This window comes from Mastomys coucha, unplaced genomic scaffold (genome assembly GCF_008632895.1).
Source record: "Mastomys coucha isolate ucsf_1 unplaced genomic scaffold, UCSF_Mcou_1 pScaffold12, whole genome shotgun sequence".
Taxonomy (NCBI): domain Eukaryota; kingdom Metazoa; phylum Chordata; class Mammalia; order Rodentia; family Muridae; genus Mastomys; species Mastomys coucha.
In genome coordinates this window covers 33,745,901-33,765,133 of record NW_022196894.1, presented here as the reverse complement: position 1 = coordinate 33,765,133, position 19,233 = coordinate 33,745,901, and the positions used below count along the sequence as shown (strand labels likewise).

General features: G+C 37.7%; 1 protein-coding gene across 4 annotated transcripts in view; it reads right to left on the bottom strand.

Moving 5' to 3' along the window:
• Positions 1 to 3,655: 3,655 nt before the first annotated feature.
• Kpna1 (karyopherin subunit alpha 1) overlaps positions 3,656 to 19,233 on the bottom strand; it is a 57,567-nt gene continuing 41,989 nt past the window's right edge. For 3 of the 4 annotated variants that reach the window (XM_031363796.1, XM_031363794.1, XM_031363795.1), the window contains exons 10-14: positions 18,922 to 19,000; positions 12,671 to 12,796; positions 10,182 to 10,309; positions 7,395 to 7,573; positions 3,656 to 7,103 (exon numbers count right to left, since the gene is read on the bottom strand). In XM_031363796.1, coding sequence (XP_031219656.1) covers positions 6,916 to 7,103; positions 7,395 to 7,573; positions 10,182 to 10,309; positions 12,671 to 12,796; positions 18,922 to 19,000 — 700 coding nt within the window. In that variant the 3' untranslated portion in view covers positions 3,656 to 6,915. The remainder of the gene's footprint in view (positions 7,104 to 7,394; positions 7,574 to 10,181; positions 10,310 to 12,670; positions 12,797 to 18,921; positions 19,001 to 19,233) is intronic. The other variant, XM_031363793.1, reaches the window with a different exon arrangement.

The window sequence follows — 19,233 nt, the reverse complement described above, 5'->3', positions numbered from 1 at the left end:
CCCCCCCAACCTATCCCACCATAACGTATAAGTAGGTGCTGGGAAGACCAAGTCCTCTGGAATAGCAGCAAATGCTCTTACTAGCCGAGCTCCCTCTCCAGCTCCTTTAAGGTAAGAAGAGCGGAGGATGGATTACTCTCGTTGACTAGGTGTATGGTTTTGTCTGCATGTATGTGTGTACATGCAATACCCTCAGGGTCAGAAGAGGCATCCCATCATCCTGGAGTTACAGATGGTTGTGAGCTGCATGTAGGTGCTGGGAATAGTCCAGGTCCTCTAAAAAGCAGCCAATGATTTTAACTACTGAGCTACATCTGAAGCCTGGACTACTGTGACTTCTGATATAGTGACTGTATCAACTCAAAACTTCCCATTTTTATTAACTCACCTAAAGCACGTTGAATAACAAATTCTAAGCTTTATGTGCGCCACTACCGCCTGGCCAAAATTTTTTTTCTGCTCAAACTTATTTAAAAAAAAAAAAAAAAAAAAGTGGCCGGGCGTGGTGGTGCACGCCTTTGATCCCAGCATTTGGAAGGCAGAGGCAGGCAGATTTCTGAGTTCGAGGCCAGCCTGGTCTACAGAGTGAGTTCCAGGACAGCCAGGGCTACACAAAGAAACCCTGTCTCAGGAAGAAAACAAACAAAAAAAAGTATTGACTTCTTCCCAAGACATGTGATAATCATGCTATCCTTGTAAAATCACGTGCTTACTTGCTGCCAACGCCACTCTCCCAAGCACTGCACCATTTTGTCCCCAACACTGGTCTTTTGTGTTTTATTTTCTCCTTCCCTATATAGTTCAGATTGTTCCTTATTTACAGTCCCTCTTCTGGACTCCACTGATTTCCTTGGGCTAAGGGAGCATTAATAGAGATGTATAAAGCATAACTTTATTCTCTGCAAAAACACTGCAATTACAAAGGAGCCCGCATACTTAGTAATTTTCTAACGTGGGTCAAGTTGGAAGTATGGATCAATAGGTAGAATATTTGCCTAGTATTCTCAAAGCTGCAAGTTCAGACCTCAGTACCACTCAGTTGGGTGTGGTGGTGCCTACCTATAATTCCAGCACTCCAGAATGGGGGCCAGTTCAAAGTTATCAGCTACAAAACTGATATGCAGGTGAATAATGGGCAAAAGTCACTCAAGCTTTGTAGTAAATCTGTGCAGGCCACCATTTTGTGTTGGACATAAAACAACAGGTCAGACACTGAAGCTATGTTTTGATTTAAAATTCTTCTCATGAAAATACCTGGCCAGTAAGCCTCAAAAGGAGAGGAAAACTGTCAGAGTAAAGAAATATACCAATTTTTTGTCTTGTCTCATAAGCCTAGAGGAATTAAAAAAAAAAAAAGCATTATTCTGCAATATACACAGTATGTGAAAATGGGAACTCTCTACAGCCTAGCCACCTCAGGTGGACATATAACAAAACTTGTAAAATTTTAAAATATGTTACAACAGATTGATAAGGTGCTATCTGCTATATATCAAATGCACTGGTGCATGTGTTACTTGCAGAATAAACCAGCAGCTTTCCCTCTTCCTCTTATTGCTTTGATGTCAGACTTCTGGTGTGAAAATGTTTTGCTTTTTTTTTTTCATAAACTTCAGGTCCCTCTTTGTATCCTCAAAAGTAAATACAAATGAAACACTATATTGATACATTTGCTTTAACAGTTGTCAATTCTAGTTTCAGCCAACTGTGTGAGAGTCCCTCTGAATTCCTTCTTGTAGTCCAACACCCATTACTATCACAGATGTATATTCATTCCTCTTGTAACCTGTGCACCCATTACTCTCACAGATGCATATTCCTCTTGTAACCCAGCACCTATTACTATCACAGGTGTATATTCCTCATCCACTATTTATTGAAAATTGACCATGTGCAAAGCATTCACCTACAGCCTGGCAGAGTGCATTCAGTACAAAGAATCAGCATTCTAGACCAAGTGTACACTCTCAAGAAAGGGCACAGGATAGTCAAAATGTCTTGAAGTAGGAAATAACCAATGGATAAACAAAAGGTATATGTCTACAGGGCAATCTATGTTTAAGAGCAGTTACTCTGCACCCCGAAGCGTTTCCCTACATCAGAATCCGTTTTCACTTATGTCACTGAATTCACACTCAACCGCCAGAATTTCTTTTAAACTGTTGTTGTACTGTAGGACTGAAGGGGAAAGATGCTTAGGAACAAGGGGATCAATTCATCTATCTGAATATGCAAATAAATAGCAATTGTGATATATGAGATGCAGTCACTTAAAAGTATTGCCAATTAGGAACAGTTGGGAACAATGATCCAATACAAAAGGTTTGCCCACTGATGATTATTAAAAGAATCTAGCACAGGACTTCCTGGGCACAGAAATGTAGGACCATGAAAAACAGAACTTGCAAGGCTCTCTCCTTTGGACAGCCACCATCTAAGAATTATGGCACTGAAACAAAGTAATCCATTAAGTCTTGATCTTCCATCTATAATACAGTAGTAATTATTCATCTTTTTTGTTTTGTTGTTTTTGTTATTTTGTTTTTGTTTTTCAAGACAGGGTTTTTCTGCATAGCTCTGGCTGTCCTGGAACTCACTTTGTACACCAGGCTGGCCTCGAACTGAGAAATCCACCTGCCTCTGCCTCCCAAGTGCTTAAAGGCCACTACTGCCTGGTAATAATTATCCATCTTAAATAGCAACTAGAGGACTGATTAAGGGAACACCCTTAGTCAATTACCTGGAACAAAATGGACACTAAATATGCCTTTTTTATTTGACCTACAGGAAAACAGAAATTAGTCTACTCTTAGCTGAAAACAGAACCACAACTAGTATTCCTTAATTCTTTCTTACCTCAAGCCTCCGATGATCTTATGACCAACAGTAATTAGATACTTTGAAAAAAATGAAGGTTCATTTATATCTGTAAGTGCTTGCTCATAGGCATGCATGCATACCATGTGTGCATGTGGTACTTGAGAAAGCCAGAAGGTAGCTCCGGATCCACAGGAGCTGGAGTTACAAACAATATGGGTGCTGGAATCCACACTCCCATCTTCTTCAAGGGCAATGACTTCTCGTAACAGATGACCTCATAACACAAGAGCCATCTCTCCAGCTCTAGCAATGTGATATTTTTAAAATATTAAACCTCTACTTTATTAAACATTATCCTGATGTCTTAGTACTCATTCTTATAAGTTACCCTTTCCTAGAAATAAAGACTATAGAATAACATTTATATTACAGGCAGATATTATATTTAGTCACATCTGGTCTCCAATTACTTTTAACTAATGTTGAATGATAGGAAAAGGTAGATGAAAATACTTCCAACTCTGCAGATAGTTAATTTATTTACCTAAACAAAAGGAAATGGCTCTACTAATTTAAGATTTCAAAATGAAACTGCAAATGAGCAAACTTTGGTGTGTGGAAGGTAGCACACAGTATGTATGGATCCTGAGAAACAATCCCGCCCTCCCCCAAAAAACCGACTCCTTTTTCTTATGGCACTTTACTCAACACACTTTCCAACTTAAAAAAAAAAAGCTTTATCCCCTAAAAACAGCCAAAATGGCTTGCTTATTGATATGAAAATTTTCCCCAAATTTAATCAGAAATAAAACAAATTTCATAACCCAAGGAAAGCCTGTTTTACAATACAGCCCCACATTTGGGGTCAGACAGCTGAAATGTTTATTTAGCACTACAGAAATCAATCAAAGTTGCCGGTAGGTAGTCATGTACAACAGAATTTGGTTGACAAATTATACTTACATATGTTTTCTTAGGCATAGTCAGCAGCAACTGGAATAATTCAGATTTATTATAGGACAGTAAGGCTGATAAACACCCGGAGTCCAACAGCTTTGTCTGGTATGTGGAAGAAACAACCCTAGTGCAGCAGAGTTTCCAGCAGTGGGCTAATGAGGGCAATCTAAAGATGGCTTTGACTGGTGCAAGAACAAGTGTTCCACAGCCAAGTCTCCTAAATGCATTTGTTCTACACCCGGCATCTGTACGTTCTGGGATATTTCTCCACCCAATTGTATTTACTTTCTGGTGCTTCAGGTGCCAGATACCTTTACATCTCAAATTCTTTGAATGCTTTTTTTTTTTTTTTAAAATCAAAATTCTCAGTATAAAATACATACTTGGAAAGTTTGGAAGGAGACAGAAGGAAAACAACAAAGCCACTTTGCCCTGATCACTATCTAAAATCCTTAAGAGGTTTTGTGTTATAAATACTAACATGCTTCTGTAATAAGTAACACCTTTCTGATATAAATATTCAAAAGATTAAGCTAAATTAATAGACTTTACCAGGTGAAAAACTAAAAATAGAATTTACAAGTGCCCCCTAAAATTCCACTTGCATTAAAAAACAAAAGTCTCCTTTGTAAATACTCAAGTTCCAGAACATCCGAATTTGCTGGGATTTAGTGGACTCCAATGTTTACACTTAATCATTTTACTATAAAAACAAGGTTCAGAATATTTAAAGTTCATGAACTTCTGGTCAGGTTTAAAATAAAAGAGCTCACACTGATTAATGGACTTAAACTCACTGGGCCACCCTGATATTGCTACAAAAGTTCCAGCTGTATGTTCTTGGTAAGGTGGGGTGACAACTCTGTGTGCTTTGTATTTCTTTTCATTCAAACTCCTTTATAAGATGCAAAGGTTAACTATCCAATAGAAGGTACATAATTTAAAACATTCTATAGAAATAACATGTTACCAGTAATTTACAATTTAAAAAGAAATCAGCCACAAGAAAAGTCAAAGCTAAAAACAAGATTTTTACTATGAATCAGTGCTTCTATTACCCTTCTCAAAGAAGTGATACTGTAATGTGATGTAAAGGCAACATTGAAAGTTCATCTTTAAATTAACCACCTAATTTAACCCTAAAATTACAAAGAATCAGTCTTGTACAGGTCAAGTTCAGTAAACTACCATGTTCTCTCAGCACAAAGCAGCACTAGAAAACAACAGGAGAGATGGGAGTTGACTAGTTTTGCAGTGTCTGCTCCATCAGTAACAGACATCAGACGGCATCCATCCCAGAGCAGACACAAGTAAAGACTAGGGCAAGAATGCCTCACACTCTTGGCTGAGAAATGTCCTTTTTCTCTGGAACTTTCTAGTTTTGAATGAAACAAATTTTTCAAAGTAAATCAGGTCGTGTAAGTTGGCTGCTTAAATAACATCATGATGAGGTATGAGAACTCTGAATATTCCTTACATTCAGCAGGATTTACCAGAGATGTGCAATAGCTTGTCAGGGCAACTTCTAGATAGCTTTTATCTATTTTGGGGTAATGATGAATTCTAGAAGAGTAGTCTAAAAAGATTTAAAAGGGTATGCTCTGAAACAGACATGAGCAACTTTTCCTTCAGAATTCATTTTGAATAGAATATCATTTAAAAACAAACAAACAAAAAAGACTCCTCTCTGATAGTGTGTCCCAACATTGAGCCAAGATGGCCAACTAGCACCGAGAAGTCGCATTGAACTCATTTGCAGTTCTCTTGGCAATTATCCTTTTTTTCTTGTTTCTTTCCCCTTCTAGTCCAAGCACAAATGTAGGTCAGTGAACACAGCACTGGAAGCGCCATTTGCAGGTACATTACAGTCATCTTTAAGTAAGCAGGAGGTGGGCATGTTCTTCCTGGGGGAGGTAGGGTACTAGCAGGAGATGAAATAAAATCAGGGGCTACTGAGGTTATTTGATCACTGCCCTTTTAGTCTAGAGGTCACACTGAGGAGACTATTATGCTTTTAAAGATAAGGACGCTGCACTGCAAGAGCATGTATGCAGCATGACTACATTAGAGTTGAGCTGCACTCAACAAAGGAAAAAAATCCCTAAGTAACGTTTAAATATGTGTTATCTGCCAGTCACAAAGAGGAAAAGCACCTAGGGTGAACTCCAATTTACCAGGACCTTGATCAGGACCACAAAGCCTGAGTATCTTTTGTAATGCAGAAACACAGCCTCTCCTCACACTGGTTTAAAGAAAGTGATGGGTTTTATGCTCTTCTTACTCTTTAACTGAATTTTAGAACATGGTTTCACTTAAGGACTTTTAGCCTTCATACCAGCGTTAAAACTGAACCACTTCCAAATCCTAAGAAACAAAACCAAAGAGAAGCAAAAGCCATACAAACTAATATATGCTTCTCTCCTTCCTGCTTTAAGAAAATCTGCCAAGCCAGGATCACATTTAAAAGTCAAAGTATTAATTCTTCAGCATTCCTGACAACTAGAAGCACATTCACTGAAGGCTGAAGGTGAGGGATTGGATGGTTTAACTTTAATATCTGAAGAAAATGACTCCATTAGAGGAAAGAAAACCATCCCATCTCAATAAGGATTAATGCAAATGTGGCTAGAAAAAGCCACCAGGTACTCCAAGGGTTGATTCACTGTGGAAGAACTCGAGAAGAGTACTCTGACGTATACACAAGTCTAAATATCTCCCTTGTCCAAGTAGTTGTGTAAAATTCAAGATAAAGGTTTTAGTTTTATCTTTTAATGTCATTTTCCCCACGTTACGGAATGAGGAAGTGTCCTCTTTTTTCCCCCACAAAAAAGGGAGCCACATTAGTATGTGTATATATTCCCATGACTCTAATGTAAGTGCGGATCTCCAAAGCTTAGGGATTTTTCCATAAGAGAGTGGGCCGTTCTGGTTACCCTTGTAATAAAAGGGTATTCCACCACAGAGAGCCAGAGGTTTTCCAGATGTGTGTAAGAGAGCAGGTGCGCAAGGCAAGCAAATGAGCGCAAACAGTATTATGGAAAACATTTGAGAGATTAGCTCCATGAGGACTGTGGGCTCCACAAGAGGACTTGACTGGGTAGCCTGGTCTGACACAGGAACAAGAAAGAGAGGGTTGCTTCAAAGCTGGAAACCTTCCATAGGAGCCTCACACTGCTGGAAGATGTACTGCTGCTGGCTAAGATCAACCTGGGGTGCGATGCTGCTGTCCTCATCTTCGGTTCCAAAGTAATGCTCAATAAGATCAAAAGCCTTTTGATAGATCTCCTGGTTTTCATGACTCTGTAAGAACTCAATTTTATCCAGACCTAAAATGAAGAATAAAGAAGAATCTTTCTTAAAAATCTGAGTAATTACATTCTTAATTCTACTTTTTTGATGTAAAGGTTATCTATGTACGTACACATCAGAATGATTATTACTATTACATCCAAAAGCCAATATTATAAATTAACATCTTAAATTAAATGCACATTGCAAGCAGTTTCTGGCCGAAGGAAGCAAAACTTCACTAATGTCACTGTGTCACCCACCGCTTGCTTCCATGTCTGCTTTTCTATGACCATTGTTCACTTTCTCACTCTCAGTCAAAGTCTTACCATATGCTTCCTCAATCAAAGCACAGTAAGGATTAATGCCTGAGCCATTTCGTTTGGCTTCTTGTTCTCCAAGCCTGAGGATGTTTTCTAAGCCATTTAGGGCAACCTGTACAATTTTTGCATCCATGACAGTGAGGAGATCACAGAGTGGCTTGATACAACCGAGTTCTACTAGGTACCTGAATCAACAAAAAAGGACAATTTAGTTATACAAGATATTTAATTCTTTTAGATTTTTATTGAACTGTGAGCCATCTTCAAGCTTGTTGTAGAAATAAAAACAAGCTGTCAACTATGGAACTTCAGAGAGGAAAGAGTTTATTTAGCTCACCCATCTTGACTATAGTCTGTTATTGAGGGAACCCTCCACCTGTCTGCAGAACAACTAAGCCATTTCCCTCAGCCCCAAGCAGTACATAGAGTTTGGATGAGTTAATGTTATCATTATTTCTACATGTAGGCACACTTCTCAAATACAGGTTGTGTGAGCTAAGAGAAGAAGAAAACAAATGAAGGACCCTACAGGTGTATGTCTTTTAACTCCAGCAGGAATTAACATGTAATGCAGACAGTATAACAAATATGAGACACAGACCGCTGTATCACATTTATAGCAGATATTCATGGAATCCCCATCGTTCTACTCACTCAAGTTGTATATGGAGAAACTAGAGATAACTGAGGTAGCTGAAACCTGTATACATGGACTGTCACTGTGAAACTTAGTACTCATCTTCATATCTTTTCTACACTACTTTAAACTTAAAATACATATATAGATCTCTAGAAGGAAGAGAGAATACATAAAATAACATTCTACTATTTATGATAAAGATGAAAATTACTTCTGATGACATGGGGATTAAGAAAATCATCAAAATCCATTCTTCATTATTAATTTAGAAAAGAAAACACCTCACAATAAACTAAGGATAGAGGAAATATAATAAAGAGCCTTAACAAGAAATGTTTACCTAACACCTTATTTGAAAACAATAACAAAGAATAAGCAAGGGATACTCTCTAACTATTCCTATTGCACACTACATGCAAACCCAAGCAGTATTTTTAAAAAGGATTTAAAAAGGAGTATAGAAAGAAATGGAAGAAAAGTCTTCCATTATTGTCTATGCAGGTTAAGAAATACACACAAACATACATTCTGATCAAAACAAGCCTGGATAATAAGTACAAAAAGTCTACGATATAAGGCATTATACAAAGCTAATACACAAATTTAACTGTTTATACTCTAGTAATGAACACTTAGAATCTAAAAGTAAAAACATAATAGCAATAAGGTAGCATTAGAAAACAGTAAAAGCCGGGCTGTGGTGGCGCATGGCGCTTCGGAAGCAGGAGGAGGCATTTCTGAGTTTGAGGCCAGCCTGGTCTACAGAGTGAGTTCCAGTACAGCCAGGGCTTCACAGAGAAACCCTGTCACAAATGAACGAATGAATGAACAAACAAACGAACGAACAAAAACAAAGTAATTCTAGTAGGGTATGGTGATTACACCTTGAAGCCCAGTACTCCAGAGGCAAATAAGGGCAGCTCCTTGAGTTCCAGGACAGCCTGGTCTACAGAGCAAGTTCCAGGAAAGCAGAGGATGGACACAAAACCTATGTCTTAAAAAAAACATAATAAAACAAACAAAACAAAAACTGAAAATGAAAGAGGCTGTAGAGATGGCTCAGCATTTAAGACTGTTTGCTACTCTTCCAGAGGGCCCAAGTTCAGTTCCCAATACCCCATAGGGTAGCTTACAACTGCCTGTAACTCCAGCACTAGGGAATATAAAGCCCTCTTCCAGCCTCCACGGATGTTACAATCATGAGGGAGGCGTGCACACGCGTGCACGCATACACACATACACAAAGTGAGAGGTCTTTTTTACACACCCAGCAGAGAGAGAGAGAGAGAAGGGGGGGAAGGAGGAAGGGAGGTGTCTTTAAAAAACTGAAAAGAGAGAGAAAACAAGTATTAAAAACTAAATGTGGGCTGGAGACATGGCTCAGCAGTTAAGAACACTGACTGCTCTCCCAGAGGTCCTGAGTTCAAATCCAGCAACCACATGGTGGCTCACAACCATCTGTAATGAGATCGAATGCCCTCTTCTGGTGTGTCTGAAGACAGCTATAAGTGTACTTACATATAATTAAGAAACCTTTTAAAAAAAAAAAAGGTAAATGTAAGGGTTACACAGATGGCTCAGAAGTTAAGTGCACTTGTACTCAAGGACCTGAGTTCAGTCCTCAGCAGGTACCACACAACCACCTGTAACTTCATTTGTCTTGTCTTCCAGGCGTTTGCACTGACATACACAAACATACCCACACACATCACTCATACATGAATAGTTAGAATTGTAAAAATATATCTTAAAGACTAAATGTACTTCTGAGTCTAATTATAATATTGATAATTTCCCAAAGTGCCAGACTTCACAGTCAAGAAATTCCTTTCTGGGCTGGAGAGATGGCTCAGCGGATAACAGCACTGACTGCTCTTGCAAAGGTCCTGAGTTCAAATCCCAGCAACCATATGGTGGCTCACAACCACTGGTAATGAGATCTGACGCTCTCTTCTGGTGCATCTGAAGACAGCTACAGTGTAATTATTTACAATAATAAATAAATCTTAAAAAAAATCAGTAGCCCTTTAAAACAAAAAACAAAAAGAGAAATTCCTTTCTTAGAGATAAGGCTTTAGATTATATATTGGGTATGGGGAGAGGTCAAACTTGTTTTCCTTTAATTTGCAAGATGCTACCTAGGTAGTACTTACTTGATCTGCTCAGCTGATCCTCCAGAAGTTGCATTTGTGATGGCCCAAGCAGCTTCTTTCCTTGTCCGGAACTCTGCTGTTTGCAATATACTAATAAGAGCTGGGAACATGTTAGCATCTATCACAGTCTGAAAATGAAGAAAAAGTTAAAAAAACAAGGAAGTTACATGATTTGTAAAAATATTACTAATTGTCATTACAACTTGTTTTATTTTTGCTTTTCCTTTTGAGAACCAAAAACAGCTCTGATTGATCTGAACTTGCTAAGTAGACAAGGCCCACAATTCACAGTTCTGCCTCTGCTTCTTGAGTGCTAGGATTAAAAGCATTGACTTTTGAACTAACTTGACAAGTGATGTTTGTTTTTCCTGTTACCATTTTTTAATCTTTACTTTGTTAATTATTTATGTGTATGTATGAATGCATAGACAGAGCATGGGTTCTCTCCTTCCACCATGAGTTCTGAGGATCAAATCCGGGTCTTTAGCCTCACTCAGCAAATGTTCTTACCTGCTGACCCATCCCCACAAGCCCTGTTATCTTTTTAGGAGGCTTATTCTTAGTACCATAGATAATACTCTTATGGAGTTTGTGGTCTTAAAAAGTCGTAAGAGATGTTCAGTATATAAGAGTTCTTAGCCAGGCGGTGGTGGCGCACGCCTTTAAATCCAGCACTTGGGAGGCAGAGGCAGGCGGATTTCTGAGTTCGAGGCCAGCCTGGTCTGCAGAGTGAGTTCCAGGACAGCCAAGGCTACACAGAAAAACCCTGTCTCGAAAAACAAACAAACAAACAAACAAAAGAGTCCTTGCTATACAAGACTGGCAGAGAGCTATAATTCCTAGAAGCCATTAGAAATATCAGATGTGGTGGCAAGATCAAAATGAAGGTCATACACAGTATTGTCTACTTGTATATGACACAATTACAATAAATAATGGTGAAATGTATTTAATTACCTGGGCCAGGAAATGCTGATGCAAGTGTTTAGTCACAATACTAGAGAGGCAGACAGATCTCTTTGAGCTTGATGCTAACTTGGTCTACATAGTGAGTTTCAGGCTATACACTGAGACCCTGTCTCAAAATACTAATAGTATTATATAAAAAATAGTGTTTTTTTTTTAACCGAATGGCATATTTTACTCAATTCCAGTTGCATATTATCACTAGTCTTCCTAATATACATTCTTCATGCTTGAACCTGGCCCAGAAACCTAATATAGGCTAGTATAATTTTCTCTATCAAGAAAATGAGTAGCTGGGCAGTGGTGGCACATGCTTTTAATCCCAGCACTTGGGAGACAGAGGCAGGCGGATTTCTGAGTTCAAGGCCAGCCTAGGCTACAGAGTGAGTTCCAGGACAGCCAGAGATACAGAGAAACCCTGTCATGAAAAAATAAATAAAAATATATAAAGAAAGAAAGAAAAGAAAACGAGAAATTCTGCAAAGGGGCATATTTAAAGAAAATAGATGTTCCCAGGCCTGGTGGTATTCATTTAATCCTGACACTTAGGAGGTAAAGGCAGACAGATCTCTGGGAGCTACCAGGACAGCATGGTCTAAACAGTGAGATTCAGGCCAGCTGGGGTTAGGTTACAAAGGCCTTTAGTAGTCAATAAAAATTTTAAAACAACTTAACACCTGGATTCACTGGAAAATATAATTTAATAAGAAGTAAAGACAGGACAATCTATTTAGCATATAGTCCATCAAAACATTTTGAAAACACAAGTAATTTTTTTGGGGGGGATGGGGGGGAATCTTCAGTAAATCACCAAACTTTAAAGGTAAAGAGAAAATGCATGGCTAAGTAAAAATACCAAAAGACTAACATCAGAATAAAGAAAAATTAGACTGAAAAAATAACACTGGAAGTTGAGAGTTCTACAAGAAATGCCAAAGTCTACATATTAAAGGCTGACCAAAACAACTTTACTTATAATTAAAGATTTAAAAAAAGGAGGGGGGGGCTGGTGAGATGGTTCTGCAGGTAAGAGCACTGACTGCTCTTCAGAAGGTCTTGAGTTTGGATCCCGACAACCACATGGTGGCTCACAACCACTCATAATGAGATCTAACGCTCTCTTCTGTTGCGTCTGAAGACAGCTACAGTAAAGTACCCCGGAGCAAGCAGGGCCGGAGAGCAGTCACACACGATGACTCAAGGGGCTCAAGGCCATCTGTACAGCTACAGTATACTCATACACATAAAATTAATAAAAATAAATCTTTAAAAAAAAAAAAAGAGGCTGGAGAGATGGCTCAGCTGTTTACTACTCTTTCAGAGGATCTGAGTTTCCTTTCTAGCACCTACAGATGGTTTACAACTGCCTGTAATTCCAGTTCCAGGAGACTGAATCCCCTCTTCTGGTCTCCAACAGCATCATACACACATGACAAACAGTAAACCAGGCACACACACGTAAATAAAATATCTTGACAATGAACTCTCATAGAGGGATAGGAGGGCAGGGATGGCAGCATCACCTGGATCTGTGCCCTATTTCCAGCTGTAATATTAGAGATTGTCCAACATGCTTCTTTTTTGATAGATTCCTTTGGGCTACTTAGCAGATGCAATAAACTTTGAAGAGCTGAGCAATTCAAAATTACCTAAAAGAAAAAAAGAGTTTTAAGTTTTAATTATAGCATTGTTCTCAATTATCATTTGATTTTGAATTTTTGTTGTGTTTTTGATTCTTGAGACAGGGTCCTATGTAGCGGATTGGCCTCAAACTCAATGCCTAATATAAGAGGATCTTGAAATCCCAGATCTTCCGGTATCTACTTCCCTGGGGGTTAATAAGTACATCTTTAATTCAACAAACTTATTTTAAGACAAATGTAGGAGAAAAAAAAAACTCCTCTAACATTTTAAAAAATAACTTTATATACACAAAGTATTTTTAACTTGCATTTATTTGTGTACGTATACAGGCTTGAGTGAATCACAGTCCATATGGAAATCAGAGAAAAGTTTGCAGCAGCTGATGTTCTCCTTCCATCTTGTGTCCTAAGACTCAAACTCAGACCAGCAGGCTTGGTGGTGGCAAGCACCTTGATCATTTAAGTCAAATTATCAACCCAATAAAAAAGTAATTAGTATGAGTTTGAAATACATTCTAAGATTATTAAACTGGTTTCATTGTGTACATTCACAACTACTGGGACATGTGTTGTGGTACACACCCTGTAATCAAGCACCTGGGAGGCAAACATAGGTAGATCTTGAATTTGGGGATAACTTTATCATTATAGTCAACTGGCTCTCCATGAAACAACCAAAAAAACTAAAAAGAATTAAAACAAAAACCCATAGTAAACATCTACAATGATGTTAGCACTTAAAATCTCTAAGAGGCACTGGAGAGATGGCTCAGCAGTTAAGAGTACTGGTTGCTCTTGCAGAGGTCCCAGGCTCAGTTCCTGCACCCGCATGGTGGTTTATAACCATACACACAACTCCACTCCAGTTCCAGATGATCTGAGGCTTTCCTTTCCGTCCTCAGGGCACCAAGCTTACATATGGTGCACATACATATGTACACCCACATATGTGTACACAAAATACACAAAATAAAATGAATTAAGTCTTTTCTAAATAATTAAAAATAGGGGCCAGGTGTGGTGACACATACCATTAATCCCAGCACTTGGGAAGCAGAGGTAGGTGGATTTCTACTGAGTTTAAACACAGTTTAGTCTACACAGAGAATTATAGGGCCAGCCAGGGAAATGTTGTAAAACACTGTCTCCACTGAAAAGAAAGCGGGGAGGGAAACTTTGCTGTAGGCCTCTGGTGCTAAATAATGACATTCTAAGTTTTGGGGGCTGATTTTCTAGAAGTCGAAGAAGGTTTGACTCCTGGACTCTCTCTACCTTGTACTCAATAAATCAACACATACCGAAGTCTACAAGATACAGAGTTAAAAACCAAAACAAACCTAAATAAAACAGCTTTCAAAAGCAAAGGAATCAGATTATATCAGAAACTAAAATTATACAGATAAAATTCATTAAAATGGTGTGGGAAAATTTCAAGAATCCATGGCTGTACAACTGAATAGATTCCATTCCAGAAAGAGGCAAGTATTGATAAAGAAATAAATACAAAATAAAAAATAATCTAATGGTTTTACTTACTATACAAGTAAAATAACCCAAATGGATGGAATGCATATTTTTTAAAAAATAAAAATAACTGCCTCAAAAAAAACAAAAAAAAAATTAAAAATTTAAAATAAAAATAAAAAGCTTACCCACAAAGTAGCCAGGAAAAAAATAGAAAATAAATCAGCATATTTCAGACTGATCTGGACATGCTGTAAGCCTTTTCAGACATACAATATTAAAATAACAGGCAAAAAATTAACATTTCATCTAGTAAAAACTGCTGCATGTCAAAAATCCTAAAATTAAAATGTACACCATGTCATATGAAAAACTATTTGTTACATGCATTGGCAATATGGCTCAGAGGGTAAGGGTATTTGCTGGCAATTAGCCTGATGACCTGAATTCAGTCTCCACAACCCACAGAGTAGGAAAAAACAGAGTCCCATTAAGTTCTCCTCTGACCAACACATGCACATAAAGACACGAAATAGATGTAAAATAAAACTACAACAAATAATTTATCTTAATTATATAAACTAAAAGAAAAAGCCTAACATAGAAAATTTCTTCACAAGTAGAAATAAGTCAATATTAAAACAAAGCCATGCATTTCCAATAAATGTACCAACTAAAACAATAAAATTTACAGCTAAAATTGCCTTTCATTTACAAAAAGAAAAGAGTCTGGTGGTAGTGGTGCATGCCTCTTAATCCCAGTAGAGGCAGGTGGATCTTTGAGTTCCGAGGCCACCAAGGTCAACAGAGTGAGTTCTAAGACAGCTAAGGATACAAAGAGAAATCCTATCTTGGGGGACATGGGGAGGACAAGAAAGTAAAGAATGGAGGGAGGGAGAGAGGGAGGGGAAGAAAGAAAAGAAGGAGAAAAGAGAAGCACAGAGAGGGAAGAGGTGGGGTGGGATAGGACAGAAATTCATTTCTCATGTTGCCAGTTATAAAGAGCCTTCTTACTGCATCCTCATGCCATGGAAGGTTGAAGAGCCAGTGAGGACAAAATACTATTCTTACATGACAGAAAAGCAGAAGAATAAATGGGACTTTCTAAAATCAATTTTGTCACAAATAGTTTTTATTTTTTATTATTTAAAAACCTTGCAAATGAAATAAAAATCACCTACCAAAATTAACAAGACCTGAAGTCTGTAAATCTCATAAACCTCTATGTAGTTAGAGCAGCCATTCTGAAGCTATGGAGCTTCACACTCTCACTACTAAATATATTATACACTCATTCACTACCAAAATCCATGACAAAGTTAGAACAAGAAAACAATTAGCTTTATTCTTTCATAACTTGGGCCTGAAAAGCTGGATAACCTTAAAAAAAAATTCTAAATGTATATCATCTACCAAAATTAAGCCCTTAAGATATAAATATACACTTGACAAGCAATCTGACTGAAACCATTATTAAAAGCCTCCCCTCAAAGAAAAGCCGAGGCCAGATGAATGCAATAGAATCCTAGTAAACTATCAAGGGAGACTTCATACCAGTTCCTCTTTATTTGTGCCATAAAACATTAAGGAACACTACCAGATTTATTCTACAAAGCCAGGATTATCTTGACATCAAAATCAGGTCAAGACATAACAACAACAACAACAACAAACAAACAAACAAACAAAACCAAAAACCCTACAGACCAATTTCCTTGATGAATATAGATGCAAAAATTCTTAAAAATACTTGCAACCCAAATCCAAGGATACAAGGATTAAACATTAGGACCAAGTGGGCTTTATCACAGAAAGGCAAGGAATATATATCAATAAAAGTAATGTACCATGAGTTAAGGACAAGAAACTATGTAATCACTTCAACTGACTGAAAGCATTTGACAAATTCAACATCCCTTCACAATAAAAATTATGGTGACTTTATAGAATGAATAGATGGTACAAATTTACAGTAAAGGATACATACAACAAATCTATAGCCAACAGTCCCTCAAAGACGAATAACATTCATATGTACATTTTCTCCTCTCTTTTTTGATAATAGTGCCCAAAATTTTAGCTAAAGCAAAGACATAAAGGGGATGAAAACAGGAAGGGAAGAAATCAAATTCTCCCTATTTATAGACAGAGTTCTGATTCGGTTTTGTTCTTTTGTTTTTGTCTTTATTTTGTTGTTTTGAAGCAGGGTCTTACTGTGTAGCTGTAACAGGCCTAGAACTTCCTACGTAAACCAGGGTGTCCACAATTCAGAGATCCACCTGCCTGTGCCTCTCAAGTGCTGAAACTAGTGTGCGCCATTGTGCCCAGCCTCGGATCTAATAAATACATTAAAGTTGCAAGTTACAAATTCAAATTAAACAAAGAACATTTACTTATACCAGCAATCTACTCTGAGAGAAATTAGAAAAATATTCCATTCAAAATAACTCCCCCTAAAATCTATCTAGAAAAGTATTTAGCCAAAGAAGTGAAAGACCTCTACAATAAAAAGTTCAAGACAGCCGGGCGGTGGTGGCGCACGCCTTTAATCCCAGCACTTGGGAGGCAGAGGCAGGCGGATTTTTGAGTCGAGGTCAGCCTGGTCTACAGAGTGAGTTTCAGGACAGCCAGGGCTACACAGGGAAACCCTGTCTCAAAGAAGAAAAAAAAAAGTTCAAGACAATGACAAAGAAATTTTCAGAAGACACTAGACAATGAAAAGATTCTGGATTGGCAGAATAAATTTCGTAAAAATGGATATAATACCAAAACTAATTTACAAAATTAATGTTATCTACCAAATTTTTTTTTACATTTTATTTTTAATTCATCTTTTACACTCCATATTTCATTCCCTGTCCCCCCATCCACCCTCTACCAAATTTCTTATGTCATGTTTCTCAGCTTTAGAAAAAGCAATACAGGGCTAGAGAGATGGCTCAGCTGTTAAGAGCACTGACTGCTCTTCCCAGCAACCACATGGTGGCTCACAACCATCTGTAATGGGATCTGATGCACTCTTCCAAAGAATACAATGCTAATTAATATAAAAAGCACAAAGAATGAAGAATCATTAGCAACACGAGTATAATTATAGTTATGGGAAAAGCGGTAGCCAGGACAGGCATAGGGGATGAAGGGAAAAAGCACGTATTAAGCTCAGAGCTAAGAGTGGTCAGGCCAACTGCAGTGAACAAACAGGGCAAGAACAAAGAACATGGGTACAACGGGGAGACAGTGAGAATGTTCTGTTGTGTGTGACTAGGAATTGGACTCAGGACCTCATATATACTAGACAAGCGTTTATCGCTGAGCTGTATCTAAGCCCTACAAACTTGCCCCCCACCCCACACCAAATAAATACATTAACGTGGTTAAAAAATCCAAGATATGGGCTGGCAAGATGTATCAGTGCATAAACTCATTTGCCACAAAAGTCTAGAAACCCGGGTTTGATCCCTAAAACTCATTTTGATGAAAGAATAAAACTAATCCCACAAAGATGTCCTCTAACATCATCCACAAAGATGTCCACACAGGAGCTAAGGCACGTGTATGCACATACACAAAACACACAAACTTACAGTATTTTAAAAATTCAGAATGTGTAAGGACTGCCTAGGTAAAAGACTCCTTTCCTTCCTTTCTTTTCCTATATTCCAACAACCAAGTTATCCTCTGAGATAATCAAAGATAGTAATTTCCTATGTATTGTTCCAGAGAAATACATATAAGTACAACCAAATATACATTCTCTTTCTCTTGTCTAAGACATCTACACTATGAAATGCAAGGGATGAGCAGTGATAGAGTATCAATGACAGATCCAGCAATAGAGTGAATGAAGAGTAGAATCAAGTTAGTACCTGCATTACTGGCATGGGCAACTGTTAAAGCCAAATACTGAGACTGGAAACTAAAACAGATAAAGAGGGGGGAAATGAGTTCCCTTGTAGACAGAATAAACTCAAATTAAAAACAATGTAACTCTAACATTTGAAAACACAAATCTAATTTCCTTCTTTTTAGAGATTAAAAAAATTGAAGTTGAAGCTGACTGATACCACTAAAACCTAATTCTCAATTCTTATAGCCCGTGCACATAAGGCTGATGACTGAAGTTATAGAATCCAGGAATGAGGCTGAAGAACTGCTCCTTAGAACACACCCACAAACAAATGAGAACAAGAAAAGGAGGTTACTAACAACAAATAGAAACAAAGAAGCAAAGTATTCATTATAATGGAAGTCTAAAAAGATAACTTTAAGACAACATCACCAATGCTAAACAATTCACTGTGGATGATGGTCTTGTTACTAGAAGTAGAATGGACATTGGGAACTATGAGAAAAGAGTCTTTCTTACAAAAAAAACTTAGCATATACAAAAGGAGGGCACTACTAGAAAGTATACTACCAGAAAGCCCATTTGGTGCTTCTAAGATCCACTACATAGAAAAGCAAAGAGAAAACTGGCTTAGGAAAAAAACTTTTCCTAAGAGAACCTACAATTGCTACAAGTCACGGGACAACAAAGAGATACTGAAAATACTGAGAATATTAAACACTGTATCAGTTGGTATGCTTAACAATACAAAATTCAATATGACAGAACTGTGCTTGTGAAGTTCAATGGACTTTACAGAAACATTACCACTTGTTCATACCTGTGTCTGAATATCATCCCCTGTGACAATGTTTCCCACAGCTCGCAAAGCAGGAGAAACCACTTTATAATCATTATGCCTGCAGCCATAAAAAAGGAAAAAAAGGAAATGTTAGAGACAATAGTTCTACCCAAAATCTTCTCTTTGAGGATGAAATTCAAAATAAGGAAGATGTGATTCAATTTTAGAGCAGAAAGGCACTTTATGATTATGGCTATTTAGGGAATCTACCATGGCAGCAGAATTGATCATTACCTTAAAAACCAATCATTCTCCCTTTTAAAGAAAATTCTTTCCTAGTAATCTTTCCCA